Genomic DNA, 17,889 nt, shown 5'->3' with positions numbered 1-17,889 from the left:
ACATATTATGGAGAAACAAAGACAGTAAATATAGAATAAGTTTTACACTTTTAAACCACAACACCATAAACAATTAATCAGAATTATACTTCTACAAGAAAATCCAAATTAATTAGGAAAAAAAGATACCATTGCAAGTTCATATTAAGAAACCAAAATAAGACTCAGTACATTTTCAAAGCTTGGTGAAAGAGAATGGATGAAAAATGACCAAAAAATCGCACTAGGGAAGAACAAATAATAATTAGGTTCAGTTTATGAACAATCCCCAAAGCACCCAAATATTGATAATTTGTCTAATTTAATGTTGATGAGTTGGTCCCAATATATAACCCTTAATATTTGATACAATAAAACATGTAGCTTGTTGACCTAAACCTCAATGCCGTTATGAAAAGTTGGGTAATAACAGCAGCTCCAACTACAAGATATGATATGTTAAAAAAAACACACAGACCTTCTTAATTCTTGTATTGCGCACAATAAATTGTCTCTGAGTATAATATGCCAACACTTTAGTGCTTTTCACAGATACAAGGAAGCTCCCAAATTCTTCATTATTTTCCAAAGGCCAGTACTGATCACATTTCCTCTGTGAAAAAATAAATAAATACATAAATAAATAGATAGATAGATAGATAGATAGATAGATAGATAGATAGATAGATTCAAAATTTCTCACAAAATGAATACTTAATATGCTTTAAAATCATTTTATTAAAACTTATCAAGTCATTAGAAAGAAATTATATTTTAGGCTTCATTTCTTACTTTAAGTATTTATCATTAGGTATCTCAGGAACTTTTCTAGGTGCCTATCTCTTTAAAAGGTGAGGTCAATTAAGATTTAGTATGTCCTGGAACCACTGCAAGGTAGCTACAGGTCTTTTGAGGTATAAGTGAGTAACATAATTGACATGATTTCGGACTTAGCGCCACCATCTACAACTGGATTATAGACTTCTTGTCAACAGAAACTGGCATTGATGAATAGCAGATTCACAAACTGCCAGTAGTGTGCTGAGCTTTCTTCTGTATTCCTTTTTCACATGTGTGCAGCCAAACATACCTTCCCATATTTGTAGAAAAAAGCTTTGCACCTCAATATTTTATTGAAGCTTGAAGAAAGAATGTAAGTCCATAATTTTTACACTGAGTTTCTTACTTTCTTAACAACAATAGAAAGGCACTGTTTCATAAAGTTCAAAACTGGATACATACCCTTCCCTTTTCAACCAGATTTGTAATCATAACAATAACTCCTACATTGTGTTCCCAAATCATTCTCCAGAAATCTTCGGCAGTAGATTTGAGAGGCCCTTGTGCTGCAATATATGCTTTTGGTTTGTCAAAGCCCTGTTCAGGTAAAAACATAAAAATTATATAAACTCAAATAAGCAACATAATGTACTGAACATATACAGTATTTGTACAAAAGCATGTTTTTGTACATTTAAAAAAAAACAAATATTCAATCTTTAAGGTTTTTGGAGAGTTATGGCAAACTTCAGGAAAACCATAAAGCAGTTATTTAAAACTAAATCTTAAACTAGGAATGAAAAGAAACGTTACACTTACATCGATGTAATTGGCATTAATATAGTCACTACTTTTTCCATGAGTGTCTAGAAGAGGTGAAAGTTTAACTCTACTGTGATCATCTGAAAAGAAATAAAATAAAATCTGGTCAAATTTAATACGTAATGGTTCTCAATGTCAACCCTATAGATTTTTATAACTTTAATAGTACTAATTTAGTCCTAGTAGATTCAGGGATCATTAATCTATGGAAATGTAATGAGGTTGTAGCCACTTGATACAAAGAAAAGTCTTGGCTATTCAATTTTTATGTTTAATTTAACAAAATGTGACATCAAAAGCAGTACGTAATATTTTTTTTAAGATAAAAGAACCATCATCCCAATCATATATAGTATACATGAGAGTGGTGGGTGCATCATTCTTAATAAAAATTAAGTGATTTGTCACCATCTTACTCCCTAGCCAGGAAACAAAGGAAAACTGACATGTTTGTTATTTTAATGGCACAATAACAGCTCATGTGATTACCCTAGCCCTTTCCATATATTCAACCCACAGAAATCTCTGGTTAAGTACCCCAAGAGTAACTGACTCACTTCCGTTTCTTGGAATGATGGTATTCACACACTAAAGTCTCATCCCGTGTATAGCAATCCTGATTTTTTCAGTGCTGTGACTACTATCAACATCACACTTTTATGTCTAAAATGCTATTTTGGTAGAAGCGGTGGTTTAGTGCCACTGTCTGATGTAAACAAGACACAAAGAAGCATTTGCAACATAAACCATACAATAGTTAGGATGATGAAAAACAGGAAATGCAATATGGAGCTGTAAGAAACCAAAGACGTATGCCAATGCATGTCTACTGTTCTCTACAAACTGTATTAATGGAAAAGTTTCTAAGAAAATTCCACAAGAGTAAAGGTAGAACTGCACAACATTAATAAGCAAATATGTTTTGCCAAATTGAAATGAATCTGTCTTGTGCTAGACTGACTCACTGGAGTTTTTATTTTAGTTCCATAAATGACAAAGACATTTTATTGGTCAAATTATAATAACAAGCAAGTCAATTGTTACAGACATCTCCATGACATAGGTAGAGTAGTAAAGATATGCAATGTAAGTACAATTAACTACATTCCAGTTTTTCTAAAAACACACAATATATCCGAGGGTAGTATGGTGGTACATTGGTCTTTACCTTATTACGTTTTTCTTGTTTCTTTTTTTATATTTCCCAATTTCTCTCTTTAGGAACAGACAATAAAATAGTACAGGGATCCTTGCGTTTATTAGTATATTGTATATTGATGTACATTTTAATTTTTATTATTTATAGAAGAGATAACTTATTATTTATTTTTTATTCATAGAAAAGATAACTTGTTTTGTAATTATTTGTTACTGTTTTTTATTTATAAATTTGTGCAAACTGGGGAAAATGAATTGGCAGAATAGACCTTCACTGCCTTATAGTGTTTGTTTAAAATCTCATCAAATTCACTATTTGCATGGATTTTGTAAATTTTCCTCATATTTATGGATGTATGTTTTTCAAGCATTATGGTTTCATTTAAACACACAACGATTTGCTGGTTAGTTTAACTGGTGATTCTAAGTTGGTGTGGTGTGTGAGTGAGTGAACCCTGTCATGGACTCTCGCTCTATCCTGGGAACATTTTTGTCTAATGCCTGAAGGTGCCAAGATCACAGTAATCACAGGTGAACCTTTATTGGTAAAAGTAGGTTCTGAAAATGTATGGATGAAATCATTAAATTGAGTTAAATTATTCTAATAAAACAATCATAATCAACCACAGACTGCAATGACCTAATATATGTTGTTGTTCACAAATACTGTATATTTGAATGCCAGTGAATTATACATAATTTACAATATTTACATTAGAGGTTAATTATTGTTTGTCATCATGAACATTTTTGTTGCTATATCACTGGGTGACGTGCAGACTCTGAAGATTTCTCTTATATTTACAACTTGCATGGTAATATTTATTGGAATCTTACATTTGTGAATACTCTTATTGGTGTAAATGATGTATCAATACTTTGTAAAGCTTACATTTTCATTATTGACAGGCCATTCATTGCAAGTAATTTCAAATATTTGTATCCCTTTTAATACTATACAACAGACTGCACTTTGCTTTGTTCTATTTGTTATTGTCCTGATATGGTTGAAAGGTTTGCTCAATTACAAAGCAAACTAACTAAACAAAACAGATTACTTTTTTCACATATCATTTGTGTTTACTAACTACAGTCAACCCTCGTTTATCGCGGTTAATCCATTCCAGACTCTGCCACGATAAATGAATTTCCACGAAGTAGGATTCTTTATTTATAAATCGAATATTTTTGCAGTTAGAGCATAGAAAACCTGTTTATGACCTTCTAAATACATTTCTTAACATTATTAGAGCCTTCTAGACATGAAATAACACACTTTAGTCAAAAGTTTAAACTGTGCTCCATGACAAGACAGAGATGACAGTTCCGTCTCACAATTAAAAGAATGCAAACATATCTTCCTCTTCAAAGGAGTGCACGTCAGGAGCAGAGAATCTCAGAAAGGGAGAGAGAGAGAGTGAGAAAAGCAAACAATCAAAAAATCAATAGGGCTGTTTGGGCTTTTAAGTATGCGAGGCACCGCCGGACAAAGCAGCTGCAAGGAAGGCAGCAATGTGATGGTAATCTTTCAGCATTTTTTAGAGGAGCATCCGTATCCTCTAGGCCAGTTTGTGAACAGCCCCTCTGCTCACACCCCCTCCATCAGGAGAAGAGAATGTCAGAGAGAGAGAGAGACAGAAACAAGCAAACAATCAAAAATAAATACGTGCTGTTTGGGCTTTCACGTATGCGAAGCACGCACAGGAAGCATATCGTACATCATTGAGGAGTTTTATTAAATATGTAATACATGCTCTGCTTGGGTAGCTTCTCAGACATCTTGCAATAGCGTCCCTTGTATGAAATCAACTGGGCAAAACAACTGAGGAAGCATGTACCATAAATTAAAAGACCCATTGTCCGCAGAAATCTGCGAACCAGCAAAAAATCTGTGATATATATTTAGATATGCTTACAAAGTACACAAGATGTTTGACAAACAAGATGAAGCTATTTAGTCCAATATTCCATCAATATTGTTAAATGTCTTTCAAAGTTTTCAATTCAACTGCATCTGTTTGTGATTCTTTCAACTCTTTAAGTTAAGAAGTATTTCTTGGTTTCTTAAATACGTTTCCCCTAAATTTCCACCACTGTCGTTAAATATTTGCTATTTAAGTCAAAGAATTCTGCTGGGTCAACTTTACTGATGCCTGAAAACTGAATTTTGAAGACATAAGATATCATGCACCAATATCTGCTACCTCAGTCATGATTCTGACAGTCTGAAGGGGCAAGCTTTCCCTTGTTAGGTGCTCCTGTTTGATAATACTCATCTATATATTAGTTGTTGCCTTTCTGTCCTTAAAGAAAAAAAAATTCCAAATATGTCTTTTTTTGTTTTTCTATTTTTCAGTAACAGAATTCTCACAACTGATTACTGCTGTTTTGGATCTGTTATGTTTTCTCTTTGACATATTTCATGAGTTTCTTACACTATTCAAATTACAAATAAAATAACAATGTATTGAATGTTGTTTAAAATTACAAAAGAAAATCCTGTTTTAACTTTACTCAGATAGGATATTATCTCTTCATTCTATGATAACATCAGCAAGTTTAAGTTACTAAAAGATATATTGAAAGAAACCAAGGATATACAGTGTAATGCAAAAAATATAATATACAGCATTTACTCTCAGTCAGAGAAAATAATTAAGTACAAGCTTTGAGGCTTTATCATCATGCCTTTCAGCACTTGAAAAATATAGTGTAGCCTTCAAATAAAAAAAAATACTGCTGAATGTTTTTATTGACATATAGCATGACTTAAAATATATAAATAAAAAGGAATGATGTAAATATGATTAACCAATGTAATAGGGAAAAAAATAAAATCATACAACAATCGTTCCTGCCCTTGAGCATAGGTCAAGACCAACAATAAAATTACCAAGAAAATCTTCAAAAGAAAACCTATATTCTTAAGTAGTGCTCATGCATCATGAAGCATTTTTTGTGTAAGAGGAAACGGAAGCTAAAGGATAGATGGAGATACACACCACATACTGAAGAAGTTAATTTCTGTGGATATGTGATATTCTAGTTCTTTTGGGGGTTCTACTGCCACATTAGAGGGAAACATGTAAACGCTATGCCTTTTCCCAGTATAATATATTGCAAAACAAAAATGTTAAGTATCTCAAAAAGGTTTACACATACAGTAATATGACTGACAAAGGTACACACTTTTGTATTCTGAAAGATATGTAATTTGTACAGTCACAAAATAAGAAAGCATGACTACCTTATATTTCCCAATCAAGTTACTTAATTGTCATGCAGCTATATGTTTATTTAAAAATCCATAAATAAAGTAAAAAAGATTCATCAGTATGCAGGCAGGGTATGTCTCCCCTTTAAAGCAGTTATTTGGCGAACAGTGAAGCGCTACCTGTTTCCATCAGAAGGTACAAAATAGAATTCTCCATGAACTGCCTCAGACTCATTAATAAGAAAAAGTGACATAATGTGACAGAACCCAGAAACTAAAAAAGACTTCATGCTTGGAAAATGTTTTGTTTTTTGCAAACAATAACAGTGAATGGCAATGAAATGCATGGGTGAAGCTGCATACCTTTACCTTCCCATATTTGTGTTGTATTTCTGATTTATTTTCTCTGTTTATTGCCTACAAGCAATAGATATGATAGTGTATTTGCATTGTTTAAAAATTCATATGAAACTCTTAGATACTTACATGCTAAAATGTTAATGTACCGATTTTTATTTTTGTTATCAGGATGGTTAGAACTGTCAGATGTGATGCCTAAACTGGCAGTATACATTTGAATTTCCTGCAAAAAGTAAAAAAAAAAAAATTAAAAACTTATTATTTGTACAATAAAACAGTTTACTGCTTTTTGCTATGCATGCAGAAGAAAACATTTCCTACACGCTACAATTATAGAGCAGAAAACAGAAAAACAGTGTCTTACCTCATAAAACTCTTTCAATATCTAATGAGGGAGTGAATGCAAAAAGCACAGTAATGAATTTCCATGACAGACAGTGAACAAAACAGCTGATTATACCAGTGCAATTAACAAAAGATAATCATCAACAAGCATGCAGTAACCAGACATTAACATGGCAAGCAGAAAGGCAAGACAACTGCCTAAAAATGTCAAAATGACATGCAACTCAACAGCAACATAACATCACATCAAAAGAAACCATGTACATTAAATGAAACACTTGAAAGGGTTGCAGTTGGATAAAACTTTGAAAAGGCTTACAATGAAAACAACATGTAATGCCATTATTAATTAAACATTATGGTTACAAATGTAATACAGAGTGGTGCGACAACTTTCAAGAGTTTTAAGAGAATTTAATTGTGAGGCACTAGAATGTAGTGAGTTCTGAGAAGACTACTCAGATGTTGAAACCATCCATCTGCGCACTAGTGTAGCTTTCATAATTAGCTTATAAAGCTAAGTAAATAAAAAAGTAGTTTATAGTTAATGGGCAGTGAACTGTACTATGGCTCTTCTGGCACCTAGTGGTTTACTGTACAATTAACATGCACAAGCACACTACAGTGACGTGTGTCTTAGCAAAGAGAAGTTGTCTGTAATACAATGAATGCACATCTGTTCATCCAGAAAGAGTGAGTCTGCAAGTAGCTTAATAATTATTTTTAGGGTCTTACAGAGTGCTTAATATTTTTGTTGATGTTAACACTTATGCTATAGAACATTTCAAAAAAATGATTTTTAATTCATGTTTTATTTTTTATATTTGGCTTCACTGAATCAGTACCCAAGGATAGTAGAATAAAAAAATATATTATACAGGAACACATAAGTTAGTGTTACTACTTCACATCATTCTCCCATAGATGGCCCTCTGTGTGGATGTTGAACATTTTCTCTGTATTCATGTGATTTCCTTTTGGAGCTAGGGCATCTTTTTTATTTCAAAAACATTATGCTACAATGACTAGTCTCTAAACTTCTGTAATGTGGATGCACCATTTTTCAACTTATGCTCACTGATAACCTTCCAACAAATAATAAAAAAACTAATACCTGTATAGGTTTTCATGACAAGCTGAAGGTGGTGATGTCACATGGTATTATACATATTGTGATAGCCATTTGTAATTACTAATAGATTTGTAAGTCTGCTTTAAGTGTAATCTATAGAATAAATGATATTTTATTCACAGGGGGAGCTATACATAATGGCATCATCATAAATTTATTGGCTTCATGTGTTGAAGGCATTAGAATATTTGAATAAGCTCTGCATTTATATTATAGCTTAAAATATGACGGCACCTTAGATTTAAGGTTAACTGCTATCATTTTTAAAACTGTCTCACTTATTGATATAAGTAGACAAACTGATATGGATATTGCATTGTGAAACTTATCATTTGTCAAACAGAATTTGACGAGAATTCTTTAAACATGTTTACAATGTAAAAGAGAAAATATATTGAAACATTTTTAAAAAATATTAACTTTCTTCACATTCACATATGTGACACTAACAAATACACTCAAAGGGCAATAGTGTTCACAAGCATACATAATTATCTTGATGTTCCGTTACTTCCTGAACTGAACAAACTTCTAAAGAACTGTGGATGTAATAATAAATTATTTACTCAGGGCATTTTATTACACTCTAATACTTACACCATTACACTGACAAATAATCTACATTCCAGACATTTTTGTTATCCATCCATCCATTATCCAACCCGCTAATGAAGAAATATTATAAAATGAGCTAAAATCGTTTGTAGTTTTTTATAATGTCCAAAATGTAATACAGAATGTTCACAAAGAAGTAAAAACTACAAATAAGCACATGAGATTTATTAAAGTTTTTATATATATATATATACCTGCTTGGAGAGGACACTTTTATTAGGATAGATGGGAAAGCACAGAAGGCAGAGAGATACAGAAGGGATAAGGTCGGCAGCAAGTCTCTATTTTTTTTTTTTCAGCAGTCACTAACTGCCAGGTCTGCAACTTCTGGACACTCAAGACTTTAAAATTTTGTCATTTCATGAACCACCTCCAATGATGATGCATTCTCTATAAATGTAAAACAGCAAGATGCCATCTTTGTATACCTTATTATTTTGGCAACAACCTCTTTTGTTTTTGGGAATTAAACAGGGTAACCAACTCTCACATATATATATAATGTGACTATCATTGACAAGAATTTCTGAATTAAGATGAATTCAATATTTTAAGATTTTAGAATGTGTCAAGTTCTAAATGACCACTCATCTATTTATTAAGATAACTTTCTATTTCGATGATAGGACTATGGGAAGCTGAAGGTTATTCTGACAGGAATAGCTACAAGTCAGGAACCAATTGATCACAAGGCACAGTCAGTCAAACACTCAAACTGGATCAGTTTAGAGTGTGGTGTGGGAATAAACTGGCATACCTGAAGAACACCTGCACAAACAGAGGGTGAACATACAACATCCACACAAATGGTGAGGACAGCAGGAATCAAAGTTAGATCCTGGAAGATGTGAGGCAGCAACACTAACTAAACACACGCTTTATTATTTTTTATTTTTTTCATTAAAACATATTTTTTAAGTTTTATATGCAAACAACTTTAACAAAACTTTTATAGACTATACCTCAAACTCTTCAGAGAATCGATTGCTTTCATGAAGGTCTAACACATGTTTCACAAACTCTTTTACTGGAATTGCTTCAACTTCATCTAAGAAAGAAAAAAATAAATTAACTGATTTTGGTAAATGGCCAAAGGAAAAAAAATTCAAATTGAAATTTATCTGCATCAAAGGTATGAAAAACCTCACAGAAAACAACACTAATATTAATGCAATTCAAGTAGGATATTTCACTTTTTTGCATGTTTTTCAGTTATTTGTATCTCTTGTGTGCTTCTGTTACATGATACCTATATTTAAAGAAAGGAGCATTATACAAATGAAGACTGAAAATGTAGGATTTTATGAAGTCATATGGCACACATATTTGTCCATGTATCTTATAAAAATGTTTTTCTAGTAAATGAGGAAGTTTCTTCAGTGTTGCTTTTTTTGTTAAAAATGGCACACATTCAAATAACAGTGAGCACAGTGCTAAATAAAACCTTGAAACTTACAGCAAACCACAACTTCATCTGATAGATATTTAACTTAGCAGATGTTCCATATTTTAAATAACACTATAGTCCAATGCTTCAATTCTGATTAAACTCCTTTAATATACTGTATAAGCATCCATCTGTTCAGTCACTTGTAGAAGCAGATGTTAATGATTAAAAAGTAACTGGCCTGTTGTGCCAGTAACTAAAATACACCTGGGTAAATTATTTTAATCAGTCTGTCAAATCAGGTGGAATATTTTAATTCACCTGGGGCATTGGATATTAATACATTTAATTTCATCCAAAAAGCATAAAACAGCACAGTTTCAGCAAAGATATTTTAAGACTTTTCTCAATTATTACAAGGAATAAATACGTAAAAGAGTAGACTGTTTTTTGAGCCGTATCTTCTATGATAATATTACAATGAAAATCAATAAAGACACAAGTTTTAATCAACTTTATGTATGTAATTATATGAAAATACTAAATTTGTGCATAAATACTTCAAACGAGAGTTATTATACTGTTGTTCATTACACTCATACCAGGTGCATTAACTCTATATTCACCTCACACAAAGGTATTGAGCATACAAGAAAACAGGCCACACACAGACAATAAATAGACCACACATCACAATCATGATAGATAGATAGATAGATAGATAGATAGATAGATAGATAGATAGATAGATAGATAGATAGATAAGGAGTGTCTAATGGCAGATAAATAGATACTGTACTTTATTGATCCCTGGAGGAAAGTTGAGTGTTACAGCAGCAACACACAAAACACTACACTGAATTTAAGATGAAACAGTAAGATAATAAAATGAATTGATCTATCAATCATAAATCTAATTAAAATTAATAAAGTGGCAAAATAACTTAGTCTTATGTTATACTGTAAATTAACATCTGATGACTGCTTTGTCCATTGTAATTTACATGCTCATAGTACTTCAGTATTAATATCTTGAGAATGACTGCTATTACTGGCAGTGTGTAAAATGCAATGCCTCCTCCCCATCCTCTATAGATCCACCAAAATGTACAATATACATTATAATCGTCATTCTGTGATAATAGTATATCATAAATGCATGCCTTGTCTTACTTGCACATCATCTTTTAATTCTTCTGTTCACAGTTAAATTACTCGCACAATTGTTTTTTTAATAACTGATACTGGGTAGTCCACTTTATGCCTATAGTCAACATATCTTGTAGGTAGTGTAGGCATACACATTAAAAACTGAATAAAAAGGGAAAATTGTATATTTTGCAATGTTTTCAGTGATTTCAAATAATAGATAGATAGATAGATAGATAGATAGATAGATAGATAGATAGATAGATAGATAGATAGATACTTTATTAATCCCCAAGGGGAAATTCACATACTCCAGCAGTATACTGATAAAAATAATATTAATTAAAGAGTGATAAAAATGCAGTGCAAGTTAAAAAATGCAAGGTGGAGAGTGCGAGGCAGGTATAACAGACAATAACATTGTGTAATGTTTACATCTATAACCCCCAGGTGGAAATGAAGAGTCGCATAGTGTGGGGGAGGAACGATTTCCTCAGTGGAGTAGGAGAGTGACAGCAGTCTGTCGCTGAAGCTGCTCCTCTGTCTGGAGATGATACTGTTCAGTGGATGCAGTGGATTCTCTGTGATTTGACAGGAGCCTGCTCAGCGCCCGTCGCTCTGCCACAGATGTCAGACTATCCAGCTCCATGCCTGCAATAAAGCCTGCCTTCCTCACCAGTTTGTCCAGGCGTAAGGTGTCCCTCTTCTTTATGCTGCCTCCCCAGCACACCACCACGTAGAAGAGGGAGCTTGCCACAACCGTCTGATAGAACATCTGCAGCATCTTATTGCAGATGTTGAAGGACGCTAGCCTTCTAATGTTTGGCTGTCATGACTGCATTTTCATTTCTTGCACATACACAAATTTGATCATATTTGATGATATTTCTGTGCTATATTAAAGTTTTAAAATGAGGCAATGACATCTGGCAGTAACCTGTATAAAAGTTGATTGTAGTAATTTTTCCCATACTGTATCTTTATATATACTGTACAGGTAATATGCTACCCTGGCTGTTCGTTTGTCTGTCCAGGATTTTAAATCACCTGTAGCTCACAAACCGGTTGACCTACTGACTTGAAATTTGGTACATATATACTATGTGACATCTACTATCCACTTTCGAGGTGATGATTGACCTCCAAGGTTATTCCTATTTTTATTTTATTATAGAATCAACTGTTGGCAGCGGCCAGGAGGGCGGCCATGTGGCACATTCGTACAGGCGCCATTCTCATCCCTACCACTTTTGCCATCACTTCCCCTACCTCTTCATATCTTAAATCATTCTTGAGGCAGATTTAAGACTTAAGTGCCAGTTTAAGTGAAAAAAAAAAAAAAATGTACTAAGTAATTGCAACACAAAAACTGACTTAATCAGCTTTAATGTGAAAAGATGCCGATGAAAGAATAGCAGAAGCAGGCCACTAGGGTGAAGAAAAGAAGAGCTGTTCAGGAAGCAGCAAGCAAATCAACCTCTGAGCAAATGAATGCTAAACATAACGAGAAAGAGTATGTAAACTATGAATGCATTATTGTGCAGTGCACCATTACTGTCTATAATATTGATAGTGAGCTTCAAAATATAACACTATACAACTATCAACAAGTACTATTACTTATTAATGTAGATCATGCTTTGTTGTAGAAAGAATGCAAATTTACACACTTCAAAGAAGAATTAACTAAAAATAAAGGAAAGCATATGTTTTTAATTTAACTAACACTATAGCAGCTGTATTTGACTGTTTATAAACCTGCATGGGCAGAGTGTAAATAGTCTATGGTTACACAGCTCTGAGAACACTGTGAATACAGATGGGCAGTGCTGCATTTACTTTTTTAATCTCTGCTTCTCCTTCAGTTCTGACAAATACATATGGTTCACAAGTGATCTAAAAGATAAACACAAGAACACGTAAAGAGATTTGTTTTTGATGAGCCACAGCAGCAGTGCTCATATTTAGTATTTTTATGATCTACTAGACAAACAGATATGCTTGAAATTGAAGAGCAATACACTGAGGAAAAAATCTGCAGCAAAAATGATAGCTTTGCTGGGTTTCACTAGTATTCAACTGCTTGCTTTGAAGAATGACCTCTTTACCTGATTGAGGGAGTACTGGTGTGGATGAAGTTGTAATCACACGAGGGGATGCACTATCTTCCAAATAAAAGTGAGCAGTCTGGAAACATTTTCTAAAATGAAGGAATATGAAGAACACAAAATTAATTTCTAACAGGAGTTAGTATTCACACTTAAGACAGGCACCATTAAAATGCTGCACTATAGTATATTTATAAATACCAAAAATTTTAAATAAAACTATACATAATGTAACAATATTGGTGAGTTAACACATTAAATGCAACTAATGTCATGGTTTTTGACAACATTTTAGCCTGCTCTTAATGATGTGATCTAACAAAGGAAGCTAAAATAGAAATATATAAAAATGAGAAAATATACAAATATTTTAATATATTTAATATATATTATATAAAAATGAAAAAATAAACAAAAAATGTGTATGTATTGTAAAAATGCTTGTATGTATTGTATTCATTGTCTTTATGTATTATTAGGAAAGATGTTTAGGGCTAGTGGAATACATGCTTACAGGATTACATATCTGCAATTATTGAATTTGTTAGATAGACAATTTATTACATATCTTAGTAGAAAATATGTATATGCCCTAAGTGAAAATGTTATCTATGGTCTGTGTAATAACTTAAAGAACTCATTGATTGCATATCCATTTTGGAAACAAAAGATCTATTGTTCATTTCAAACAGTTATACTGAATATTGTTCACTTCAAACAGTTATACAGAAACTGGAAAGAAGCAGGTATACAGAAAAGGACACAGTGTATTTTCAAATGTACTGACTGCAAAGTTGAATTTTCTGACATTCATCATTAGTAAGTGATCTATTGAATTCACTTTTTCTCAGCTGTAGAAAGTAATGCTCATCAGGGGATAATAATGCATTAAGAAAGACTTAATTCACCTTTGCTACTGTGTAAGGAATTGGCCATGCTTTGTTAAGTTAGCTTTGATTATATCTTCCACGATGTTTGGACTGGAATTTTTAGAACAATCAATTTTCATTCGATAATAAATTTAAGATTGGTTGTATTAAAAAAAATACTTTTTAAAAATATTATTCATTAATTAATCCATTATTTAAACCAGTTTTGTCAAAGTGTTACGATTTACCATCATAAGTCCTGTCTATGATGGGGCATAGGGGCAAATGCCCACCCAGTCTTAAAATCAAGGGAGAAATATCTTCTTAATTATGGAGCAACACTAGAGAAAAGTCAGGACAGTATAAATGAGTTGAAAACTCCATACAAGCTACATTTAAGTCTAAGCCTATATTCAGACTGTAATATTTTTACATTACTTGAGCTTCTGTGAAATTGAATTTCCCCTATCTATCTATCTATCTATCTATCTATCTATCTATCTATCTATCTATCTATCTATCTATCTATCTATCTATCTATCTATCTACATATTCCAATGGTGATGTAGGTCCACTGATACATAAGTAAACAATTTTCTTTTTAATTGTATAAATAGTTTTGTTAATTAAAAACACTGCACTAATCACAAGTTACAAGTGATCGAACACTAACAAATCAAAGTTAAATATTACATGTTACCTATTTTGTTTGTTTAATGTAAATGTTCACATAATTTTTGTTCCGTTCTCTGAGTCAATATAACATAATTTCATTAATATTTAACATGAGTGACTTATCATTGCTACAGGATTGATAGTCTGCCACGGGTTAACAATATAAATAGCAGACACTTCAACTTTACCTTTCATCAATTTGAACATTAAAAAGAAAAGAAAAACATACATGCTCGTCATATCTGCATGATACAACACAAATCATAAAGAAAAATATCCAGCTTGTACTAATGAAGCAGATTTTTATGGTGGGCTGTAATTGGGTTTTGAATAAAGGATAGGCAAGAAAACTGATTTATTATTCTCATTTTCCACAGATGAATGAAATGCATTGGACGACAGTGGATTCCTCCATTCTGGCCTGTCTGTAGTATTCCATGTAAACCAGGAGAGAGAAAAACCTATTATAACCCTATGCATTAGCACCAGGTTTAACACCGCTTTTTTTGATGTAGTAGTATAATCTGTCTCAGGAAGGGATCAGAGCTACATTCTTGTGCCGGTCTAAGATTTTGCCGATATAAAAATGTGCCAATGAAAATTAAATTATTGCAGTCTGGTATAAAAAATAATAAAGACCTTTTTTTGTAATTAAAGTTAAATCTCTTTTTGTTACAAAGAAAACAATACATACTAAAGCAGGGGTGCTCAGTTTTGTCCATGCAGTTGTTTAAGACTAAAAGAAGTAATTACTGTAAGGGGTTTGAACCTTAACAAGCTAATCAACAAAAATTAAGTTAAAAAATGTTGCCTAAGCAGTGATTCTTTAGAAGTCATAAATGGCTTCTCATTGATATTGGGTTTGAAATTTCTTGAGCTCCCTTACACTACAGGAGACCAACAGAAACTCTATGCACTATGAACTGAAAACACGAAGGACATCTAAGTACAGAGAGTATTAAAAGGCTGAATCAAACAGCCTAGTCCAATTATCAGACACTTAAAAGAATGACTAAATAAAAGTAACACTCCATTAACTACCATTTAACCAGATCCACTAGGTGAACTGAATGATCTTTTCCCTTTTTAATATAATCTATTAAGTCTATTTTTCTACCTTTTTAGCACAATTTTAATTGTGATGCATTAGCTAAGGTAAAGTGTGACTTTTGACAATCCCTGTGGATGCTACAGCAAATGAAATAATTCCCCTTTAGAGATTTCACACCAGTAAGTGAGACTTTAATACCTAAACATATTATGCCTCAAATCATTTTACAACAGCTCCCACTAGCCAGCAGGGATTACAAAAGTGATACAAAATTGATAGTTCAGTCATAGCCATATCTACAGTTAATGTATTCCATTTCCAAGCTGAGCCAATTTACACTCATTTTGTATCTTTTTGTATGTTTACTCACTTAATTAGCAGATGACTTCTTAACACTGTATACTGTATCTGACATGCTTACTGAGAAACACATGCTGCTTTTAATGTTGTCTAGCAAGTGTAACTTTTTTATATCTGACTTCTTCCTTTGAAGAAAATATTCATTAAGTGTTTTTTTATTAATCAGACCTTTTCTTACTCACCTGCATTTAATTTCAAAGCAAGATTTTCAAAAAAAAAATCAATAAGATAGATACTTTATTAATCCCCAAGGGGAAATTCCCAATAAGCAGAGTGTCAGTCCTATAAATAAATCAAGAGATGTTGTAATTGATTGAATTAATATACTTTAGGCATTTCTCAGAAATGTTCAGCGTCTTAAAACTTCTAAACTCTTAAGAGTTCATTATTTTTTCAAATTCTCTGCATTTTGTGTGTATTTTAGTTCAGTTTTTCTTATTACTTTTAACGAGAATAGCTTAGTAAGGATTACTTTTCAAAATCACTCACATACATGTTTACAGATTGAATCTCAGTTTTGTAGTTAAAAAATTGAAGGTTACAAAGTGTACATCTATGAAGGAAAGAAATGAGCAGAACATATTCTAAGAAGAACAAGGATTGAACATACCAAGGATTAAAAAAACAGCAGCACCAAATCCATTTTACAAGACCATTACAAGACTGGGCAATGTAGTACAATAGTGATTTACAAACATCCCCAAGACCTTTTTCAAAAAACAAACAGATTAAGAAAATACCCAGATAACCACATTATGAGTATTAGTAGAGAAGACTTATTTTACATTAAGTGGCTGGCTTAAAGAATATTTAAAATAAAGTAGTTGATGTATCAGTGAATACATTTGTCATGCCCAAAGGATCTAAAAAATGGGAATTCTATTGTTCTGAGATTTCAAAAATTATTTTATTTTATTTATTATGCATGTTATGAGTAGATAGTTATGTTATTTCTCAGTATGTTTAATTATTTAAACATAATGTTACCTGTGCACTGTCCATAGAAGCTGGGAAATAAAATAAGTGACATAATGCTGGTGTAGAAACTACAAATGGCAATTAATTAAACTGCATAGTATCAACTGCACACAGCATATTCTAGAGTGTCTTAAACCTTCAAACTTTAGAAAAGAAATTTATAATGACTTACTTATAGACACTGTCTTGGTAAACAAGAACACTGCCATTTGTACACTATATATATGTGAAATAAAGAAGTACAAAACGAACATCAAGGACAGTTGCAATGGCTAATTCTAATTTAGGACCATATAACTTGTATTAGTACATAAACGCTTAAGAAATGCAGAAAAGATAAAGGCTTTGTCCCTGAACAGTCCAGTAATTAATGATTTGACAAAGAGAATTCAGTTAACATATGGTTTACATCACCAAAACCAAGAATGGCATTTCAGTTTCAGCTGAATAAATGTGCATTATGTTTTGTAATACAGTATGCTGTAAATAAACATTTGTCAGACGGAGTATTTCATTTTTTTAAAACATTTCTAAACATTTTACAAACCATATACCAGCTGTCAAAATACTATAATTCTGTTCTGGAAAGTTCACATGCTGTATTGGTCAGCACTCCTTTCACACAGCTTAAGGACACTGGCTATGGATCTTGAACTTAATCAATGTCTTTGTGGAGACTGGACATTTTCTCTGTATCTGTTTAGGGAATTTTCTCTGAGTGCATCAGTTTTCTTTCTACATCCCAAACTGTTTGCTAGTGGCTGTAATTTGTCAATTTGGCCAAATTACCTTTTGGCAAAGGTCACAGGAGTTGGAACTAAACCAGGAGAAAAAGAAGAGTAAACAAGTGTGTTGTATTTAAACAGGCTGGATTCAAAAATAGTATACCAGAAGAATTTTGTCAAAG

The 17,889-nt window shown here is 32.4% G+C and overlaps 1 protein-coding gene across 4 annotated transcripts in view; it reads right to left on the bottom strand.

The window, feature by feature from the left end:
- The window catches only part of ptprz1a (protein tyrosine phosphatase receptor type Z1a), a 305,504-nt gene that overhangs the window by 35,455 nt on the left and 252,160 nt on the right, over positions 1-17,889 (bottom strand). For 3 of the 4 annotated variants that reach the window (XM_039761121.1, XM_039761123.1, XM_039761124.1), the window contains 7 exons: positions 13,050-13,141; positions 9,368-9,453; positions 6,678-6,698; positions 6,440-6,536; positions 1,579-1,661; positions 1,222-1,356; positions 458-592 (listed from right to left, as the gene is read on the bottom strand). In XM_039761121.1, coding sequence (XP_039617055.1) covers positions 458-592; positions 1,222-1,356; positions 1,579-1,661; positions 6,440-6,536; positions 6,678-6,698; positions 9,368-9,453; positions 13,050-13,141 — 649 coding nt within the window. The remainder of the gene's footprint in view (positions 1-457; positions 593-1,221; positions 1,357-1,578; positions 1,662-6,439; positions 6,537-6,677; positions 6,699-9,367; positions 9,454-13,049; positions 13,142-17,889) is intronic. The other variant, XM_039761122.1, reaches the window with a different exon arrangement.

Source organism: Polypterus senegalus, chromosome 8 (assembly GCF_016835505.1).
Source record: "Polypterus senegalus isolate Bchr_013 chromosome 8, ASM1683550v1, whole genome shotgun sequence".
In the NCBI taxonomy this organism is placed as follows: domain Eukaryota; kingdom Metazoa; phylum Chordata; class Cladistia; order Polypteriformes; family Polypteridae; genus Polypterus; species Polypterus senegalus.
This window is presented reverse-complemented; position numbering and strand designations above follow the sequence as displayed.